This window comes from Anabrus simplex, chromosome 14 (genome assembly GCF_040414725.1).
Source record: "Anabrus simplex isolate iqAnaSimp1 chromosome 14, ASM4041472v1, whole genome shotgun sequence".
NCBI classification, from domain to species: Eukaryota; Metazoa; Arthropoda; class Insecta; order Orthoptera; family Tettigoniidae; genus Anabrus; species Anabrus simplex.
The window spans coordinates 88,908,556-88,930,891 of NC_090278.1; the positions used below are offsets into that span (position 1 = coordinate 88,908,556).

At 38.5% G+C, this 22,336-nt stretch overlaps 1 protein-coding gene across 1 annotated transcript in view; it reads left to right on the forward strand.

Moving 5' to 3' along the window:
- LOC136885661 (uncharacterized) overlaps nt 1-22,336 on the forward strand; it is a 220,675-nt gene that overhangs the window by 114,672 nt on the left and 83,667 nt on the right. Inside the window, exon 15 of the mRNA XM_067158354.2 lies at nt 3,068-3,211. Within this exon, the coding sequence (XP_067014455.2) occupies nt 3,068-3,211 (144 nt within the window). The remainder of the gene's footprint in view (nt 1-3,067; nt 3,212-22,336) is intronic.

The window sequence follows — 22,336 nt, forward strand, 5'->3', positions numbered from 1 at the left end:
CAGCAGCATACAGTTTTACCCTTCTTTTACACTTTTCAAGGGACCAAGGAATATTGGTGTAAAAGGGAGGAAAGTGTAAATCGTGGGAAACAACTTGTACAGGTATATATAAAAATGCTCTGGAAAAGGAGTTAAATGTTACACAAATGCATATTATTAATTTATAGAGTATTTCAATCTCAATCGATTTACTGTACTTACCTCAAATAAAGGTCCATGTAAGTTAATTACTTTACTGCCTTTGTAATTCTTCTCGTCCTTTGCCCAGGAGAAGGTTACCAGTAGGTGGTTAAAAATTTGTGTAATATATTCTTTTGAATATACAGTAGTTACTCTCTTAGAACGGCTATAGAATTATCTAGGATGCAATATTTTCTCTGAATGAATCATTTTAATTGCTACTGTTGTACCTGTATTTACAACATTAACACAAATTAATTCCAGATGGAAAACTACACAATCACTGCTTCCTACCAAAATAGTCCAGAATCGATCTCTCTTTATACTTTTTATTTCTTATGACCCCTATATGTTTTTCAAGCTCATAAAGGTTATGAAACCACGAACCTACTACGCTGGCGTAGCAGGGGGAGAGGTGATACTCCCACATGGCACGTCCCAGGTGGCGGATAGGGGAGTCCTAACCGGCTTGCCGGCGGACTTGAGGGAAATAAAATACCTCTCTCGCGGACCAAACACGCAACCCCCTGTGGGTGGGGGACGCAGATGAAGAATACACACACGGTATCCCCTGCCTGTCGTAAGAGGCGACTAAAAGGGGCGACCAAGGGGGTGATTGTCTTGTAATCATGAAACTACTTGTGATTAGTACCACCACACGCAGAACATCATGAGTCGCTTTTACTTGTGCGTAGTACCACTATATTAGGTACCAAATAGGTTTGTGATCAGTAGCACACAGGAGCACCATGCGGTCGGCCTTTGCAGTACCTGTGATGAGTACCACCATGTGAGCGGGACCATGGGATGATAGCTACCATGGTTCTGTTTTGCCTATGATTAGTACCCACTATATGAAGAACACCACGGGATAGGGGAAGGTCCCTGTGGTTAATACTGTAATGTGCTGAACACCATAGGGTTGCGTTGCCTGTAAATGGCGCCGCAATGTGAGAAAAACCATAGGTCTGTAGTATATGTCGAATTTCATAACCTGTGAGTAGTACCATAATGTGTGGAATACCGCGAGTCTCTGCTACTTTTGATTCGTACCACAGCATGACAAATACCATGGTTCTACATTCCTAGCGATAAGTATCGTTATGAGGGACCGATAACTTGGATTTGAACCCCCTTTAGACTGCAAGCATCATCAATTCAATGTTATGCTATAGCAGCAGTCCCTTGGTCAGTAATCATATTGTTTTACGTGGGAATCTGTGAATGTAAGGCATTGCGGGTCGCATCCACTGATTGTTTAAAATTCATCTCCATCCATTCATTCTTCGTCCTCACGTTTTGAATTCTGGTCAGTGGAGAATTTTGGACTTTTACTTTGTCATTCCATTTCGTCTCATTTCGTACCATTAGGGGCCGATGACCTCTGTTAGGCCCCTTTAAACAGCAAGCATCATCATCATCATCATCATCATCTTCGCTACTTTTGATTAGTACCCCAACATGACGAATACCATGGTTCTACTTTACTCGCGACATGTAGCATTCCGAGAGGCCTTAGACCTGGATTTTGGACCCCTTTAGACATTAAGCATCCTCGATTCAGGATTGTGCTTCATGAGTGGTCCCTTGCTCAATAATAAATTATCTATGCTCTTTTTTTTTTTGAGTTGGATCCACTCCTTTTTTTTTTTTTTTGCTCGTTTTGTTGTTGTTGGTTTTTTTTGGTTCGTGACCATTCATTCATTCCTTCTTCATGACGATTTTTTTCTTTTGGTCACGTGGATCATTTTGAATTTTTTGTTGTCATTTCATTTCGTACCATTAGGGGCTGATGACCTCGATGTTAGGCCCGTTTAAACAACAAGCATCATCATCATCATCATCATCATCATAAAAGGTTATGAATATTATTTTCACCCCCCTCTACAGATGACAGATACCTGCGTAAAACATCCACTGCTGCACTTGCATCAGAACTGGTAGGCATCACTTCACTGTCTTCCTCTGCTTTATTACTGTCACTGGTGGGAGACTTGGATGCTGTTTGCTCAGCAACTAACTCCTCCAAACTTCTTTCCTCTGCAGTGATCACAGAGTCATCTACCCTAAGAAAATCTTCAGCAGTGCAGTCTGACTGCAACATTCTCCATACATCAGGTAGCAGGTCTTCTTCTTCTTGAACGATTAATGAGCGCTTTATTGTTGTCGGATTTGAAAATAGGGTTTAGGACGTATGTCGTTGTCGGATTTGAAAATAAGGTTAAGGATGTAGTGAAAAACACCCGATATCAAAGAATGCGCTGCGTTGGTTAAGCGAAAGTTCAATACGGAGAGTTCTAAGAGTTATTATGGTGGACCATGGTTGTTTGATTTGGTCGTCATGCCATGGTTACTCAAAGCGTTTTAGGTTAGTTGCGACGCCATTTTACCTCAATTTTTTTTCTTTCCAACGGCCTGTCGTGGCGTAAAAGGCAGGAAGCATAAAATGTTGTGAACGTAAATTTGAGGATTTTAATACATTGTGAGCATAGGAAATCTCAGAGGACCAACCAAAAATGTTGTAAAAGACGGGAAAACGTAAATGCGGGGTAATACTGTATTTATTTTTAAAGTTGCTGTACACAATTTTTCAGACTTGATCTGCTTTTTAAAAATCTGTCTGCTCCCCAGATAAGTTAGCATAATTATGTATAGCCTGTAACTGATAGTCTTTCTAATGGTGAGAGAAATACTGAAATCAGTTTGAGTGGTTTCACATTCAACTCGACTCTCAATTATTCTCTCTTTATATTGGATAGATTATTTGAAGCAATACAATTTTTAAGCTCTTTTGTTGATTAAGTCCTGTTTCTTTTCAACTAGGTAGGTCTTCTGTTAAGGTTAGTAGCTCAGTGCCTGTGTTTATTTTGTTTTTCTTCTTTAACAGCAAAAGCCCCTGACTTGATGCCTGAAGATGCAGATCTTAATGAAGACAGCAGTTTGCACAGCGATAGCTCAACTTACCGCTACAGCCGAAAGAAATTGCCTGTAGTACATCTCGAGAAACTACAAACCACAATGGATAGCAATGGTATGTTACAGGTTTTAGTGGGTTTTGTTGTTCGGTCTTCAGTAATTTGTAGTTGGGAACTTCCAGTCTCTATCTTCTGTGGAATGGTGAGCATTTCTTCTTACGTGGTCTATCCTTTCTTCATTTGTTCCATTTCTGTGTGGTGTGCAGCCTCGTAAAAGGTAACTCGTTCCCTTTTTTCTTTTAAGAGTTGTGAACCTACTATCACTTTTAGAAGTATTTATTTAAAAATTTGGACTTGGCAGGGCAACACACTCAGTTCCTGTAGGATGTAAATAAAACTGCATCACACACTATTCCATCTTTCAGCACAAAATTGAAATGTAAGCTATCTGAATGTTCAGTGATGCATTGACAGCAAGGTGACCGTAACTTCAATCATCGTCAGTGTAGCAGAAATTCGTATCATTCATATTAAGACTTTACACAAAATGTAGGTCTTGTTGCTTATGATTAATTGCTGTTTAATAATTCACTAGCACAAGTATGAACAGAAATTTGCTCACTTCAAATATTGATATACAAATTAAAACTTCTTTTCTGAAACGTTTGTCTGCAGTCTTGTATTGCATGGAAATAAAACATGGACAATAACTGGGTCAGAAAGGAGGAGAATAGAAGCTTAACGGAAGAATGCTGAAGGTGGTATGGGTAGATCGAATTACGAATGAAGAGATATTGAATCGAATTGGTGAGAGAACAATTTATATGAAATTAATTTCATTTTATTGGTCCGTATTGATGATTGACTACTTTCAACAGGATGGGCAGGTCCACCTATTAAATACTGTATTTTTCAACTGGACCATCAACCCACATACTTAACCAGACAATGTCCCTATAAATTTATAGTAGCAGGTCTATTATTACAATTAAAGGAAAAGTGTTTACCATAAGAAGCAATTCCTAATATTTTAATATTACAATAAGGCATAAAGACGAAGGGAAAAAAAATGTATATTGAAGAGCATTGTAGTATATTTACCTACCCCATTTAACTGTGTATGTACACAAAATAAGTTTTAAGATCAAACGTACTTATATTTTATGAATATTGTTAGCATTGGTATGTTCAAAATAATACCACGAGGAATATTTTAAAGTGTTGTAGTAACTTTGGCAGTTGGAATATTTAGTGTTCATAATCTAAAAAAAAAAAAAAAAAAAAAAAAAAAAAAAAAAAAAAAAAAAAAAAAAAAAAAAATGCATGATCAAAACAAAGTGTTTTATACAGGTACAATATTAATGCAGCATAATTTAGACGTGCAGATAAATCAAATTACATGGACTTCAATGAATGGAAATAGTTTTAGACGTACTATATGTGACGCATTAGATCAAGTTAAGCGTGTATGCAGGTTACATCTTCCCCAAAGGATGTATCTAGATGACTTAAAGGAAAGGTGAAAAAAAAAATATTGAATAGGTGGAACCTGCCCATCCTGTTGAAAGATAACAGTTTGGCAAAATTTGACCATAAGAAGAGGTAGCATGATAGAACACAGCTTAAGAGATGCAGGACTTGTTTTGAGGGAAGTGTAGGTGGTAAGAACGGTAGGGGTAGACCAAGATAGGAACATCACAAGCAGATGTAGGATGTAGTAGTTACACAGAAATGAAAAGTTTAGGACATAATAGGGTGGTGCAGAGAGCTGCATCAAACCAGTCTTATGGACTGATCCACCAAACAACAGAATTCACACCCTCCCCCACCCTCTTCTTCCCCCTCATCATTCTCCTTTTTAGTCGCCAAGTTGAGAAAGGGACAGCATGGACACAACAGCAGGGCATTATAAAAAGAGGGAGCAGAAGAAATGGAGATGAGTACAAATATGAGAGCACCAAAGGATAAGTGCATTCTCCACATCCTCATATACTGATAGTGTGAGGTTGAGAAGTAGAAAAGAAACAAGGTCGTTGAAGACTGACGTTTTAATCTCTTCTTTCTGTTTCCACGGTGGTTAACTGTCTATGTATGTCTACCCTTTAGTCCTCTTCCCTGATATGGGGTCGGGATGAGATGACACGTTTTTACAACTGGATGCCCTTCCTGTCGCTAGCCTCTTGAGGAGCTAATGAAAATTAAATGAATGATGGTAGGGTAAGGAATTGCTATCATTGTAGCTTATGAATAGGAACTGTCGCCACCGTTTGCTTGCATATGAAACTGGGAAACCACAGAAAACCATTCTCATTACAGCCGATGGTGGGATTCAAATCTATTCATCTCCCAAATGCAGAGCTCAGCTCCGTAGCGTACCGCGTTAACACACAGCCACTCTCTCCTTTCTATATTTGTCTTAATTTATGAACTAATTTTATTTCTTGCATTATTAACTTCAAATAAATAATAATTCCAGCCATCATTTTCTAGATCTTTTTGCTTTCTCTGTTACCCTGCAGTGCTAAGTTCATTATTTCCAGAGTCTATTTCCTAATCAATTTGCTTACCCTGATGATGGCACAGGATATTTCTTTTCTAATTTAAAATAACTTCCCCTGCTTGTTCACATCTGTTTTGCATATCTTTCTAGCTCTGCACATTGGTAGATACTTCACTACTCAAGTAGCAAAACTTTTATAGTTCAACTTTCAGCCTGTGGGTGAATGGAACAAGGATTATGGTAAGTCCACACGTTGGTCATGCTATAAGTTACAAAAATGGAACCAAAAAATATGAATATGAGAATATCATCGCCATCAGGGACTAAATATTTAAAATGGGTCCGCCAGGTCGAGTGGCTCAGATGGTTCAGGCTCTGACATTGTGAGCCCAACTTGGCAAGTTCAATCCTGGTTTAGTCTGGTGGTATTTGAAGGTGCTCAAATACGTCAGCTTCGTGTCAGTAGATTTCCTGGCACGTAAAAGAACTCTGGCAGGACTAAATTCCAGCAACTCGGCATCTCCAAAAACAGTAAAAGTTACTAGTGGGAAGTAAAGCCGATAACATTATTATTATTATTAAAACGGGACCAAGTTGTAATATTTATAAAATATTGGTTCTTCACAAATGATGACGACAGACAGGAGTAATTTGTCATTGGTTTACATTTCTTGTACTGTGTTCCAGCACTAGAAATCTTGTTTCCATTTCTGACATTAAAGATGTTTTCATCTTTTATTTGTGGTACTTCCATGATTGCAGTGTTCTCTTAAGGCAGCATTTACTTAAAGTATTTTGGGTTATTTTATTTCTTATACTGTAGCAATCCAGGCAAACTACAACTGACATCAAAATTGGCCCTGATAAAATTGAAAGACTGGTAAAATGTTATTACCTTGGAAAGCTAATCACAAGTGATAATCAGAGTCTACCAGAAGACTTGAAAAGGATAGCAATGGCAGAGAGAGTCTTCCAGGGTAGAAAGCATCTGCTGGCCAACAAATGTAGATATTCAAACTCGGAAAACCTTTCTGAAAACCTTCATATGGGACGTGCATCCATACAGTTGTGAAAGCTGGACATTCGGATCTGGAGGAGGATGCAGGACTTACCAAAGTCTTTATACAGAGAGATAGGAGGAAAACTCCTGGTCACTGATATTGAAAAAAATAAAATGTATTGGTCACATTCTGTAGCATAACAAGTTCCTATGTGATATCACTGAAGGAAGAATTGCTGGGGAAAGAGAAACAGGACAACCTTAAGTGTCTGACTTCAATAACCTGCTTCTAATAATAATTACAACAATAACAACAACCTTTAAATGATGTACGTGTTGAATGTAGCTGCAGCAATGCACTCCTTAGTCCTTTCTGGGATTGTTGAAAGCACCTCCGTGAGTGCTATTGGACTAGAAAAAAGAGTGACTGAATGGGTAGCTCTATTTCTAGAAAATAGAATTCAGAACTACTTTTACAGTTTTTGGAGTAACCTGCTTCTGAGGAAGAAACTATAACCTATACCGAGTTGAAAAAACTAGCTCAATGTAGACGTCTGTAGCTGTGGTGGCAAGAATATGATGATGACTGTAGCAATTAGGTACTGTATAATCCCAAATACCACCTGCCACCAAATAAGACCGGCACACTTGAATTTCTAATGACAAAATTTGGAAATAAATCACATGTTTACTTATCAATTTGTTTTCTTTCTACAAATGTGTCACGAAATTGCTAATTTAAAACAGTTTACAAGTAATGAAAACACTAAATACATCACAGTGAGAAATAAAACTAGTTCAATGTACAAATCAGTCACGATTCAACAGCATCAGAAATACAACCATCGGAACTTCGATCACTGTCACCTTCTGATACATAGTCGTATTATATCAGGTATTATAAATTTAGTCAATCAGGGAAAATATTTCAGGTTCCCTATGGTAATCAGCATCTATTTAAATAAAGAACTAAATATCATCCGCTCCATTGCCAAATTTAATGGTTATAATAGATATTTTATTGAACAAATTATTAACAAATGTAAACACCGTCCTAACACAACACTCTTAAACGATAATCCTAAACCAGCTTCTTAATCCACATTCACATTCAATATAAATGCCTACAGAATTGCTAATGTCTTCAAAAAACACAATACCGTGATTTCTTTTTGAACTAATAATAGAAACCTTGAATTATTACATAACTCCAACTCCTTAAATAAAACAAGTGTCTTTTCTAAATCAGGCGTATACCGTTTTAAGTGCAACAACTGTAACTTTTGTTACATAGGTCAAACTGGTCGTAACTTCAAAATTAGGTACTTTGAACACGTTAATGCAATAAAATGCAGATTTTCGGCAGTGGGGCAACATATACATGACACAAAACATATTTTCACTACAATAGACCAGGATATTGAAATTCTCAGCACTCTAAATAAAGGCCCTCTCCTAGACATCACTGAAAACTGTTTTATACACCTTTGACCAGTTTTTCAATCCAAATCTTAACCTGAATGATATTTCTGAGAAACCCAATGCCCTTTTCGATTTTCTTATCTCCATTTTAAATAACCTGAAGTCTACAAGCAAGCGTTCAATCTTTCACAATTTACACAATACCCTTTCATACGACTTCCCCCTTCCACAACACCCCTATGATCCTCCTTAGATAACCTCCCCCCCATTTTTCCTTTCCCTCCCACCCTCTAATAAGCACTCATTATTCCCCACCCTTTTCTCTATTTATCATCTCCCATTCATTTATCAATCACCACGGCAAGCTGTTTCGAGTTGAGCCTCACAATGCAATTTCTTTTAAAATTTCTTCCTATTTTTTAATATATTTTTATTTTGTTTTATTCCTTTTAACGATTTAAATTATTTTTAAAATTTATATATCCGCTTCGAATTGTCGAAATTAAGTGCTGCACTGTTTTCCTAAGACTTCAATTATGTCACCTTTTACTCTTTGGCCAGAGAAACAAATGCCTACAAGACCTGCCTAGCAACAACTATACATAACTGCATATCACAAGTTCAATTTCCTAACGAGTTATCCTTCAAGTTTGCATATTAGAACAAGTCCTTTAACTCGTTATCGATCTCAAATACAACATCTTCTTACGTCTTCATATATGAATGCGGCAAAACAGGATTGTACTAGACCTGCTTATGAACTTCAACTGCATTTGTTTCGGCACGAAATAGTGGTGTTCTTTGTACTCTTATGACTGTGATCATTGTGTTATGAACATCTGCTGGAATTGCTTCGGCACGAAATAGTGTTAAATTTTTGCCTGTGATCATTGGGTTAGTTGTTTTTAGACTTTTATGACTTAATTTTTGCACTGCTTTGCTCATTGGCTGTTGATGACACTTCAAATGTGTTGAAACCGGTCTGAACAGGTTGTAACTTCTATTTGGTTCAACTTAACAACGGAGTATTGAAAGGTGGATCCTTCCTTCTATTTAATATTGTATATTTCTCTATTCGGTATGGAACAATCATGAAATTTTTAACTTTAAAGCACACTAATGTCAGTACAATCTGTTTTTCTTTAATGCTGTCCACCACTTTCAAAAAAAAGCTTTTACATGTTAAAATTTGATTCATGGCATTATCTTCTAATTAAAGTTGCTTGAGGTTTGACATAGCTGCAGTGTACTGAATGAGGGAGAAGTTAAGCTTTGGCCTCGGAAATGGGAGAATAGGACCTTATCATTTCTTAATTCGTCAACTCTAGAATACTGAAGCTTTCAGTCTGATAAAATTCAAGAGACAAGGTCTTAAAAGAGAAATGTGAGAAAAGTGAGTTTTTGTTACGATTGCATAATACAGAAACTTACCCTCAAATTGATGTTCCTCCCTACGGCTGGTTCCCATCCAAGCCCAGCTCCTCACTACTGTGCGTATTATAATTATGTTTCTCCTCACCTGGCGGAACTTGGCTGGGGCGGGAGGAGCAAAGGGAGCCGATGAGTATGTATGAAAATATCTGTATACGTTTGGGCCAGGTTTGTAATATGAATAATTTGAATGACTTACAAGAGAATAAGAATCCGTTATACGAACAGATACCGTCACTGATGGTTATGAATTTCATGTTTTTGGTCCGTATTGAACAATATATAAGTAATAATAATAATAACTTAAATGTTTCCACCTTTTCAATACAATATATTCACAAATTTACAAAATTATACGGTACTAGTTTCGACCCATCTAGGGGTCATCATCAGCCGTATTGAAGCAAAGATCATTTGTGGCGAAATCCTAAGACAATATTATTTTAAAGAATAACAAGTGAAATGAGATGTTATGGTAATAGTTAATAATACAAGGAATATACATAATAAGAGGTTTTTAACAAAGAATAAAGTATAAATGGGGTGTTGTAAAAATTATAATCATGGAAATCAGTAAGTTCTTGTATTGAAATGAAATATGGCTTAGGAAGAGGGCTTAAGGTGGGGCTGAAGGGTGCGGGAGAAAGTGTAATTGTCTTGGAAAAGTACCTTTGATTAAATTTAGGATTGAGTTTAGGTTGGCTGCATTATTGTTTCTGAGGAAAGTGATAAATAGATCGAAGAGTATGTTGGGTTTCTCTGAGATTTCATTGAGATTGTGACTGGCATTAAAGTATTGGTCTAGGTGTATGTAGTAATTTTCCATTATGTTCAGTAAAGGGCCCTTGTTTGCTAATACGAGGATGTCCATGTCTTGTTCAATATTGGTGAAATTATGGTTATAATCTTGCATGTGTTGGCCGATGGCTGAAAACTTGTTGTATTTTATTGCGTTAGTGTGCTCGTGGTATCTGATAATGAAGTTTCTCCCGGTTTGCCCGATGTAGGTTTTTTTACAGGTGGTACATTTGATCCTATAAACTCCTGATTTTAAAAAACTGCTGGTCTTGTTGATGTGTGAAGTATTGTATAAAACATTCATGTTCTTATTGTTGGTTTTGAAGGCTATTTTAACGCCTTGTTTCTTAAAGATGTTGGTTAACTTGTAGATATCATTGTTGAACGTGAAGGTGGAAAATGTTAGAGGTTTGGTTATTTCTTTTTTGAGGGTAGTTTTTGGGCGATGTTTGTGTTTATTGATTATCCTTTCTATACTTCACACATCAACAAGACCAGCAGTTTTTTAAAATCAGGAGTTTATAGGATCAAATGTACCACCTGTAAAAAAACCTACATCGGGCAAACCGGGAGAAACTTCATTATCAGATACCACGAGCACACTAACGCAATAAAATACAACAAGTTTTCAGCCATCGGCCAACACATGCAAGATTATAACCATAATTTCACCAATATTGAACAAGACATGGACATCCTCGTATTAGCAAACAAGGGCCCTTTACTGAACATAATGGAAAATTACTACATACACCTAGACCAATACTTTAATGCCAGTCACAATCTCAATGAAATCTCAGAGAAACCCAACATACTCTTCGATCTATTTATCACTTTCCTCAGAAACAATAATGCAGCCAACCTAAACTCAATCCTAAATTTAATCAAAGGTACTTTTCCAAGACAATTACACTTTCTCCCGCACCCTTCAGCCCCACCTTAAGCCCTCTTCCTAAGCCATATTTCATTTCAATACAAGAACTTACTGATTTCCATGATTATAATTTTTACAACACCCCATTTATACTTTATTCTTTGTTAAAAACCTCTTATTATGTATATTCCTTGTATTATTAACTATTACCATAACATCTCATTTCACTTGTTATTCTTTAAAATAATATTGTCTTAGGATTTCGCCACAAATGATCTTTGCTTCAATACGGCTGATGATGACCCCTAGATGGGTCGAAACTAGTACCGTATAATTTTGTAAATTTGTGAATATATTGTATTGAAAAGGTGGAAACATTTAAGTTATTATTATTATTACTTAGATACCGTCACCCCCGTCACTTTTAACATCACGCAAAATTAATAGTTTAAAGCTACCTCCACAGAAACAAACACCCCTTCCTTTCGTTCCACGTATAGGCAGAGCATTTTCCTCTTCCCATACTAACAGCACTCCTCCACCTCCCTCCTCGCCTACTGTAATTCTCTGATTTCTCTTTTCTACATATATAGCCACCCATTCAGTACACTCTCTGTAGTCCAGTTGCACTCATTTTTGCCAGTAGTCTCCCATGATTTACCTTATCAAATGCCTTAGATACGTCAATTGCAATACAGTCCATTTGACGTCCTGAATCCAAGATATCTGGATATCTCTTTACATTTCATAGGAACTTCTCTGTTGCACATCACATTCCTTACATTCTGGTAGAACGCATTTCCCGCTTATACCCTTCTGCTCATCTCCATGCAGGCATGCATCTTGCCTTTATTTCACTTCCCAAATGTCAGACTCGTTGGCTGAATGGTCAGCGTACTGGCCTTCGGTTCAGACGGTCCCGGGTTCAATTCCTGGCCGGATCTGGGATTTTAACCTTAATTGGTTAATTCCATTGGCCCGGGGGCTGGGTGTTTGTGCTGTCCCCAACATCCCTGCAACTCACACACCACACATAACACTACCCTCCACCACAATAACACGCAGTTACCTACACATGGCAGATGCCGCCCACCTTCATCGGAGGGTCTGCCTTACAGGGACTGCACCCGGCTAGAAATATCCACATGAATTTTACTTCCCAAATATTAAAGTTTATAAATTTATTTATTCAAAATTGGTTTAGCCAGCCTGAAGAATCTAACAGTTATAAACTGTTTAAATCGAGCAATCCTTCCATACAAGGCAGCAGAATTATCGATGTTCATTCTTGCATCTATCTTCTGTTCTCCGGTTTAGGGGTGACTTCATTGAAACCAGGCAGGTAGGTATAAAATGCCTGTGGATGCAGCGAGCCCATCATAATAATAGCCTATATAAAACATCAAAGATCTAAGGAGTACCTCAGAAGCGACACACATCTTTTGTGTCCAGGGAGGTGCAAGAAATGGATGGAGGTCAATGATTCACAACCCAGTCCAAGAGCTTCCTGGGTAAGGGTGACAGGGAAAGAATAAGAAGTTAAAGTTCCTTTTCTGGTTGGGAATTAAACCCTTGCCCTTTAAACCAAAGGCTTCTATTCTGACCATTCAACCAAGGAGCTATACTTTTCTCTAGGTTATTGTCATTCTCGTGGACCCAAAAAGGTCTGTCTTTTTCTTTGAAATCGGCTTCTACTAGGAGTTTTTTTATCGCAAGTCTCATAAGTTCCTTTTACTGTCATTTTCAGTTCAGGCGATGTACTCCAAATCTGTTCTTTTTATGAATAAAAGTACCATGTACTTTAACTCTTCTTCTTATGATGCCGCCTCCCTCCGAAGGTTGGCGATCCAATTGATTATGATAACGCGCAACGGCAGCACAGAAGATTTCTGTCGATGTATGTCCATACCACCACCGCAAGTGTCTCAGCTAGGAATTTCTCCGCCTTCCCACAGATCTTTTCTCATCAATCTTCCTTTGAATGATCAGTCGGAGAAGTTCATATCGTTCCCCTCTTATGATGTGCCCGAGGTAGCTGAGCTTACGCTCCTTGATGGTTATGAGAAGCTCTTTCTTCTTGTTCAAGATGTTGAGGACTTCTTCATTTGTCTTCTTTTCTACCCAAGATATTCAGAGATAACGGCCAAAGGAAGACAAGGGCCATGAAGGGCATGAAAATGAAAGACTCCCTAGGCTCCATATGTAATACTGTCAGGGTCTGAAAAGAACAAGAGTTGACCAAGGGAGGTCGGATAGGATATATGAAAGTGAGGAGCCTGGCACAGGTAAGTGGAAGAATGGCAGGACTCAGCTGAGTGTCCCGTGGTCGCCAACCTACGCTCCAAAGTTCAGGTCGCCTCTTACGACAGGCAGGGGATACTGTGGGTGTTATTCTACCGCCTCACCCACAGAGGGATTTTCTGGCCTAAAATGACATATTATGTTCGGCCTCGTCTCGAGATAAATAAAAGGATTTCTCCTCAACTTCTGAGCCCTAGTGATCAGGATTGTAAACCAGAAGTGAGGCTATTCCTCTCTATTTTTGTTTTACAGAGTTTCAGTTTTTAGTTGTTTCATTTTTCAGTAGCACATAATAGTGTGGTTCAAACTAGTTGTAACCCTATCTCTAATGTTTGTTGGAATTGCTGTTCTTTTTTCTGTGTAAGTATGAGTTTTACCCTTAAAACTAGAGGTGAATAAATAGCAAGAAAGTGCGATTTACTGTGGCAAGGAAATGATAGAAATACAATGGAAAGGGCCAAAGAGATAATAAATCAGCTTACATCAACAAAGACCATGAAAAGGGGCACATAATAAACAGTGTGAGAAGGGGTTACAAAAGAAAGAGGAGATGAGCGCAGATATGAAAACACAAAAAGACAGACAATCTTCAAATAGAGTAGACATGATACGGGCTTATATCGAGGCAAGAAAACAAGGTGAAACTCTTTAGGTTCGCAGAGAACTTTGCTCCGTGTCTTCAGAAGAAAATCTTGACAGTTCACAAGGAAGTGTTCTACAATAATTGAGGGTTTGAATTTAAGAATACTTTACCGTTGGACCTATAGACTCTTCACCAGGTGGCTCGCTGTACGCTGGCTCAGCGCTCCCTGCGGGAATGGACGACAATATTAAGCTCCAGTTAAGATGTTCTATCACACCGTGTGAGAAGCATCAGAGAGGACATCAGACGAATCAGGGATGAACGTGGTAGAAGAAATACAGTAAATAGAAACTAATAAAATAAAATGCAATAAAAGACACCAGGATAGAACAGAAGAACAGAGTGGAAGAATGAAAAGAAAGTATGTGGAGAAAACCAGAGGATGATAATGATGTGAAGCTATTAAAAAGCTATTTAAAATAGTTTATGCTTGGTCCACCTTGTCAGTACACTTTTATATTTGAAAATTAAATAGCTTTAGACAAGTCGGTACAGGAACAAATACAAATACTGATTATGGTTAAGTTTATCAATAATGATGTGAGACGAGAGCGGGCATAACTGGTGTACACCTGACATTGACACATAGCTTGGAATGAACCAACTGGTGATGACGAACGTATGAATTTGGGAAACACCGAAATGAAATAACAATATAGAGAGGACAGGGAAGACACCTACCTACGTAAGTCCTTAATGAGTGGTAATCACGTATTACTTAATTGATAGCCAGTGTCCCTGTTGAAATTGTTAGGAATTTTACGTATTTGCGCAGCTTCCCTTATAATCCTCGACTTGTAGTATTTAGCACACCTACCAGTCCATCCGATTTATCCAGAAACTTTCTGTTTTTAACTCTTCTTCCGATTTATTTTTACTTCTTCCTATTTTGACCAATATAACCTCCAATACGGTCAATACTCTTCCCCTAGGATAAATTCTTATGTGCTTGTGTAATTTACGCAACCTCATTTTCAAGCGTATTTATTTGGCGAGGGTATCGTGTTTGATGTACATGTTGATTCTCATAGGGAATCCAAAATATTTGTCCCGAATGAGTAAATTTATAATACCGATATAAAATGTAATGTCCAATAACGAACCAGCTACATTGGTATCATGTTTTCCACTCACTGCAGCTCCGTGTATGCTTTATAGCTGGGAATTCGGAACGGCAATCGTCCTACAAGCGAGAGAGCCTAGCGCGCAATAGCGACTCAGTTAATCAGGACGAAAGAATGAGTTTGTTACTGTGTGGTTCGCACACTGTTAACATTGTTTCTATGCATAGTTTCTTTGGAGTTTTAGGCCACGTAGTTTTTGTTGCAGTTCAGTGCTTTTCCCCCTGTTGAAGTCGTATATTAAGAACGTACGAGACATATTGATCTGTTTTTTACGTGGTAGTTTGCATGTTTCAGTGTGTTTGTGTTCATTTTAGTTCATAATTTTAATGACTTCAATGTATTTCAGAGAGTTGTGTCTGTTACAGTTTCTGGTATTTTCTATTCACATCATAGCCACAAAACGTAACAAACGTTATCTCCAAATGGTCAGAGATACCTATAAAATTCCATTTCCTTTCATTTTACAGTGTAATAAAGGAAACTATTATGCATTTTGTTCCGTGCTTGTTACATTTTCTTGTAACCATTTTTATGTTTTATTAGTTTAAGATTTTAAATTTAATGGTCAGTTCACATTGTAACTGTAGATATGTATGCCTTTTATCTTGTCTTTCTTTCGCCGAGACTATGGCGCAATATACGATGAAATCCAAGAATTTAAAAAATCTTCCTATTTTTCATTTCTAAAAGTTGGCAGGTATGTGTTTAGTGTGGGTAAGAGTTTGAACATCTTGGAACATGACATCATGTTTACAATCGTCAAATCTTTATACACTTGCTATCAGAGAGGCTCTCTCTCCTCATCAATCCAGTTCTTGTAGAAGAGTTTCTTCTCAGCTCCCAACGGGCTTGTTTCTGTTTCCCAGCTTCATCAGGAGGGCAGACATCAACAGTTATTGAGGGGCCATCGTCACAGATCTCCAGTCTTAAAGTGGGAAGTTTCGGATAAGAAGAAAGCTGGATAAAAAGCCAAAAAGTAGCATTTTCATTAACCTACTACTCTGGCGTAGCAGGGGTAGAGGTGATACTCCCATGTGGCGGATAGGGAGGTCCTGACCGGTGGATTTGAGCGAAATAAAATAGCTTTCGCGTACCGAACACATCCCCCTGTTTGTGGGGGACGCAGGCGAAGAATACACCCACGATATCCCCTGCCTGTTGTAAGAGGTGACTAGAAGGGGTGACCAAGGAATGATCAAATTAGAACCATGAGACTACTTGTAATTAGTACCACCACGCAGGCAACACCATGGGTCGCTTTTACTTTCGCATAGTACCACTATGTTAGGTACATAGTAGGTTTGTGATTAGTAGAGACTGTGCATGCTTTCGGTTGGGTTCTGGCTCTGCCTCGTCTGTGACTAGTACCCACTATGTGAGGAACACCCCAGAATAGTACAAGTCTCTGTGGTTAGTACACTTCTGTCCGGAACACCATAGGTCAGTGTTACATGGGCGCATTACATTACCTGTGAATAGTACCATAATGTGTGGAATACCGTGAGTCGGCGATACTTTTGATTAGTACCGCAACATGACAAATACCCTGGTTCTACTTTCCTAGCGATGAGTACCATTATGAGGGGCCGATGACCTGGATTTTAGACCCCTTTAGACTACAAGCACCATCGATTCAGGATTGTGCTTTAGAAGCAGTCCCTTGGTCAGTAAAAATAATAATAATAATAATAATAATAATCGTATGGCCTCAGCTACCGTGTGCAGACATTTCGATTTGACGCCACCTGACTGTCTGCTCGTCAATTTCGACGTTCCGTTTTACTCTAGGTCCGCTAGATGGCAGACAGAGTAAACCGGATCTCTCTTGGGCGTCTATGGCTGAGATTGAATTAATTTTGTCGGGTAAATACCAAATGTATCACCAGAGATCTTTTACATGCCGACATCGTACGACATGGAGTGTCGAATGGACTTTTTTTTCGCCCTTCAAAAATCCGACTACCTCTGCCGAGTTTGAACCCGCTATCTTGGGATCCGGAGGTCGACACTCTAGTTTCTGGGAATGTGGGGCATTCTGGGTGGATCCACTGATTGTTTTAAATTCATATTCATCCATTCATTCTTCGTCATCACGTTTTGAATTCCGGTTAGTGGATGATTTTGGACTTTTAAATTATCATTACATTTTATACCATTAGGGGCCAATGACCTAGATGTTAGGCCCCTTAAACAACAAGCATCATCATCAAACGTGGCATTTCAAGGTCAAGATGAATACAGATGGTAAAAGACCTTGCACACTTGACAACAGGAGAAAAGGATTCCAACGGGACAGTATAGGGCAGAGATGGCGAACAATAGTTCTGTGGTACGTCAGACAACATACGAACATATTTGAGAACTAAGTATCTCTAGGCTTAGGGTAGAGAAAGTGAAATCTGTCTGCAAACGAATAAGAGTAGAAAATCTCCAAGACGATGAAGTTTCGAACAGTAGATAGTAAGCAGGTTCAGGACATAGAAGAGATTGGTTGGCATACAGGGATGCTGTAATAGAAACAGCAAGGGAATGCCTAGAAACAACTGTGTGTAAAGATAGGAAAAGGCGAACATCTTGATGGAATGATGAAGTGAGAGCAGCTTGTAAACTTAAAAAGAAGGCTTATCAGAAATTGCGCCAAACAAGGGCCGAGGCAGACTGGGATTTGTACATAGATGAAAGAAACAGAGCGAAGCAAATAGTTGTTGAATTCAAAAAGAAGTCATGGGAAGATTTTGGTAATCTCAAAAGGCTAGGTCAAGCAGCAGGGAAACCTTTCTGGACAGCAATAAAGAATCTTAAGAAGGGAGGGAAAAAGGAAATGAACAGTGTTTTGAGTAATTCAGGTGAACTCATAATAGATCCCAGGGAATCACTGGAGAGGTGAAGGGAATATTTTGAACATCTTCTTAATGTAAAAGGAAATCTTCCTGGTGGTGTTGTGAACAGCCAAGCTCATGGGTAGGAGGAAAATGATGTTGGTGAAATTACGCTTGAGGAAGTGGAAACGATGGTAGATAAACTCCATTGTCATAAAGCAGCAGGAGTAGATGCAATTAGACCTGAAATGGTGAAGTATAGTGGGAAGGCAGGGATGAAATGGCTTCATAGAGTAGTAAGATTAGTATGGGGTGTTGGTAAGGTACCTTCATATTTTACAGAAGCAGTAAGCAAAGGATCAGGAAGGATTGCAACAACTATTGAGGTATCTCATTGATTAGTATACCAGGCAAAGTATTCACTGGCATCTTGGAAGGGAGGGTGCGATCAGTAGTTGCGAGGAAGTTGGATGAAAACCAGTGTGTTTCAGACCACAGAGAGGCTGACAGGATCAGATTTTCAGTATGCGGCAGATAATTGAAAAATGCTACGAGAGGAATAGGCAGTTGTGTTTATGTTTCGTAGATTTAGAGAAAGCATAGGGTACCGAGGGAAAATATATTCGCTCTACTGGGGGACTATGGTATTAAAGGTAGATTATTAAAATCAAACTTAAAATCAATCAAAGGCTTCAGTGAGATTTGGTGGTAGAATGAGTTCTTGGTTTTGTGTTCTCCCAGGATGGTAATATAGTGAGATTGAATCAAGTTGTAGTAAAGCTAATGCATTGAGCTCGCAGTTGCGATCAACAGTATTCTGTAAGAAAGAAGGCAGCTCCAGATGAAACTATCTTTACATCAGTCTGTTTTCAGACCAGCTTGGCTTTACGGGAGCAAAAGCTGGGTGGGCTCAGGATATCTTATTCATAAGTTAGAAGTAACAGACATGAAAGTAGCGAGAATGGTTGCTGGCACAAACAGGTGGGAACAATGGCAGGAGGGTACTCAGAATGAGGAGATAAAGGCTAATTTAGGAATGAACTCGATGGATGAAGCTGTACGCATAAACCGGCTTCGGTGGTGGGGTCATGTGAGGTGAATGGAAGAGGATAGGTTACCTAGGAGAATAATGGACTCTGTTATGGAGGGTAAGAGAAGTAGAGGGAGACCAAGACGACGATGGTTAGACTCAGTTTCTAACGACTTAAGGCTAAGAGTTATAGAACTAAATTGGGCCACAGCACTAGTTGCAAATAGAGGATTGTGGCGACGTTTAGTAAATTCAGAGAAAGCATAGGGTACCAAGGGAAAATATATTCGCTCTACTGGGGGACTATGGTATTAAAGGTAGATTATTAAAATAATTATGTATGTATGTATGTATGTATGTATGTATGTATGTATGCAAAATAAAATCATGAAACGTTGAGTCAAATGGATTTATAAGTAATGTAATCTAATAACTAGATGAAGTCAAATGAGAGGTTTCATGATCATTTTATTGGAAAATAACGGATGGCATACTAGAGTAAAAAGTGATAAACAAGACCTTAATTTATTGACAACGCTAGTCGGTAAAGGTTTGCCATCCCTGGTATAGGGTGTAGATGTAAGATTAATCTACGACAAAAAGGGATCTGATTTTTGGCGTTTTAGTGAAGGAAGTCAAAAAAAAATATTACCACCTGAGCATTTCCTTGGCTTAATGCTGCCTTAACCATCAGCAGTAACTGAAGTATGTGTGGAAGAATTGCTGTGCTTAAGACACTACAAAAATATCTGTAATGATATATATATATATAATTATCCATAAATTTTAGCTCTCAACAAGAGATTTTACCGAGCGAGTTGGTCGTGCGGTTAGGGTCGTGTAGCTATGAGCTTGCATTCGGAAGATGGTGGGTATGAATCCCATCGTTGGCAGCCCTGAAGATGGCTTTCTGTGCTTCTAATTTTCAAACCAATTCTGGGGTTGTATCTTAAGTTCACGGCGCTACCTCCCCAATTCTGGCCCTTTCCCAACCTTCTGTTGCCGCAAAACTTTGATGCATTGGTGTGATGTTAAACCAATGGGGGAAAAAAGTGGTTTTATATTATAATTCATGATAAAATGTGAGCATTAAAATTAGGAGGTATATGTTGAGATTAATCCAGTAATCCTCATTAGAATTCATTTTTATTCACCTCAATCTTAAGAAGTAGTCTCTAAAGAACATAATTTACATGTGTGGTTTAGGAGTTATTGTTGTTTTGCAGAAAGCACAAGAATGGTCTAAATATTGCGCTGGGGAGAAAGAAGTGAATTAAGGGGCAGGCTGCTGGAAGGACCTGGGGAACTGAGTAACTTACAAGTTCTTCGCAGTGTTTTTATGTTCTGTCTTGATCAGTGCAAGCACAAGTGAAATGTTAAATATACACCATTTTACATGTTTCTATCATGACCTTGTCATGGTTACGTTGCCCTTCCTCCTTGTTTTTTTCCTTCTTTAATTGATTAACTCTGCATTACCTTTTTTTTTTTTTTTGAAGTGTGTAGATTTTGGCTCTCCTTCTTTGTTTCTTTTCTTTCTTCCTGTTGTGTTTGGTTCTTTTTAAGTAATTAGTTGTTGCTGTTTTCTATATTCGTACTTATATTTTGTACTCTCCCTAATCTTCTGATCTACATCATGATATAGAAATTACTAGACCATACCGATGTAAAGACAGTGATTGAATGGTATAGTCACCCAGCTGGGAGAAGCCAAAGGTAGTTTTGGGGAGATTTTTATTGCAGGAATACCACATTTAACATAAAATAAATTAAATTAACAATTTTGCTGTCGTTTTACCGTAATGTGGGGAAGACTTTACTTCTGCACATACAAAAATTGCATGAGTGATATGAACACATAATAGGATAAACAGTGACAGGTCAACATGGGAACAGGAAAAAAAAACAGTAAAAACACGAAAGGATAAAGACAAATGCACATCTTCATTCACTTCTGTCTTCATATACATAGGCGCTCTCCTCTTCCATACCTTTTCTTCTCAGCTCCCACGAGCTAGTTTCTACTTCCCAGCTTCATCAGGATGGTGGGCTGACGGACCTTGACAGATCTTAAGTCTTGATGAGGGAAGTGTTTGTCCTGTGTGTTAACGCCGGCATAAACTGCACAGTTGTATGCTATAAGTGCCAGGCTTATTTCCCTAACGTTGCAGAGTGTTGGATTAATGTTCATGATGTCTTAGCTATTGAAGTTAGCCACCTTATGCCTTTTTTTTTCTTTCTATCCAATTAAGTGTCCTGTTAACGAAAGAGATGACTGAGCTCGATAGCTGCAGTCACTTAAATACGTCCAGCATTCGGGAGATAGTAGGTTCGAACCCCACTGTTGGCACCCCTGAAGGTAGTTTTCCGTGGTTTCTCATTTTCAAAACAGGGCTCTACCTTAATTAAGGCCACAGCCCCTTCCTGTCCCATCATCGCCATAAGATCTAATTGTGTCATTGCGACGTTAAGCAACTTGTTAAAAAAAGAAAGAAAGAGAACTTTGTACACATGATAATAGGCTTTTGGGCCTTTGCTGTGTCCGAAAACAAGGTGAAATTCTTTACATTTCTCAGAGAACTTTGCTTGTCCGAAAACAAGGTGAAATTTTTGACATTTCTCAGAGAACTTTGCTCTGTGTCTTCAGAAGAAAATCTCAATTGTTCATGAGCAAGACTTCTCAAATAATGAAGTTTTGAATTAATTTAAGAATGCTCTACCGCGGTACTCTCGTCCGTCACTGGATGGGTCACTGGCACTAGCTTCCCGAGCTCCAATTAAGATGTTTCTTGTTCCATCACGTGCGTGCAAAGTAAACAGCAAGGTCATCAGATGAATCAGGGATGAATGTGGTGGAAGAAATTTTTAAAACTTGCAATGTAAAATAAAGTTTAACGAAAGACCGACAGGAGAGAAGAATAGAATAGAACTGAAGATGGAAAGAGAAGTCTGTATCAGAAAAAAGCTGGAAAAAATATTGTGAGACAGGCAGGGGGTAGAAGGATGTACTACAACGAGGTTGAAGACACGGGAGTGAAAAGTAGTAAGAATAATACAGTAACAGGTGTATACAGGTTATGAAAGTGTGACCCGTAGCACAGCCTGGAGTGAACCATCTAGTGATCACGATGGTACAAAGCAAAATAACAATAGTGAAAAGACAGGGAAGGGAACTATGTAAATCCTTAATGGTTGGCAGCCACGTATTATTTAATTGAAAGCCAGTGTCTTTGTTGAAATTGTTAGGATATTTCCACAGCTTCCCATATAATTCTAAACTTGTAGTGTTTAGTATCGGT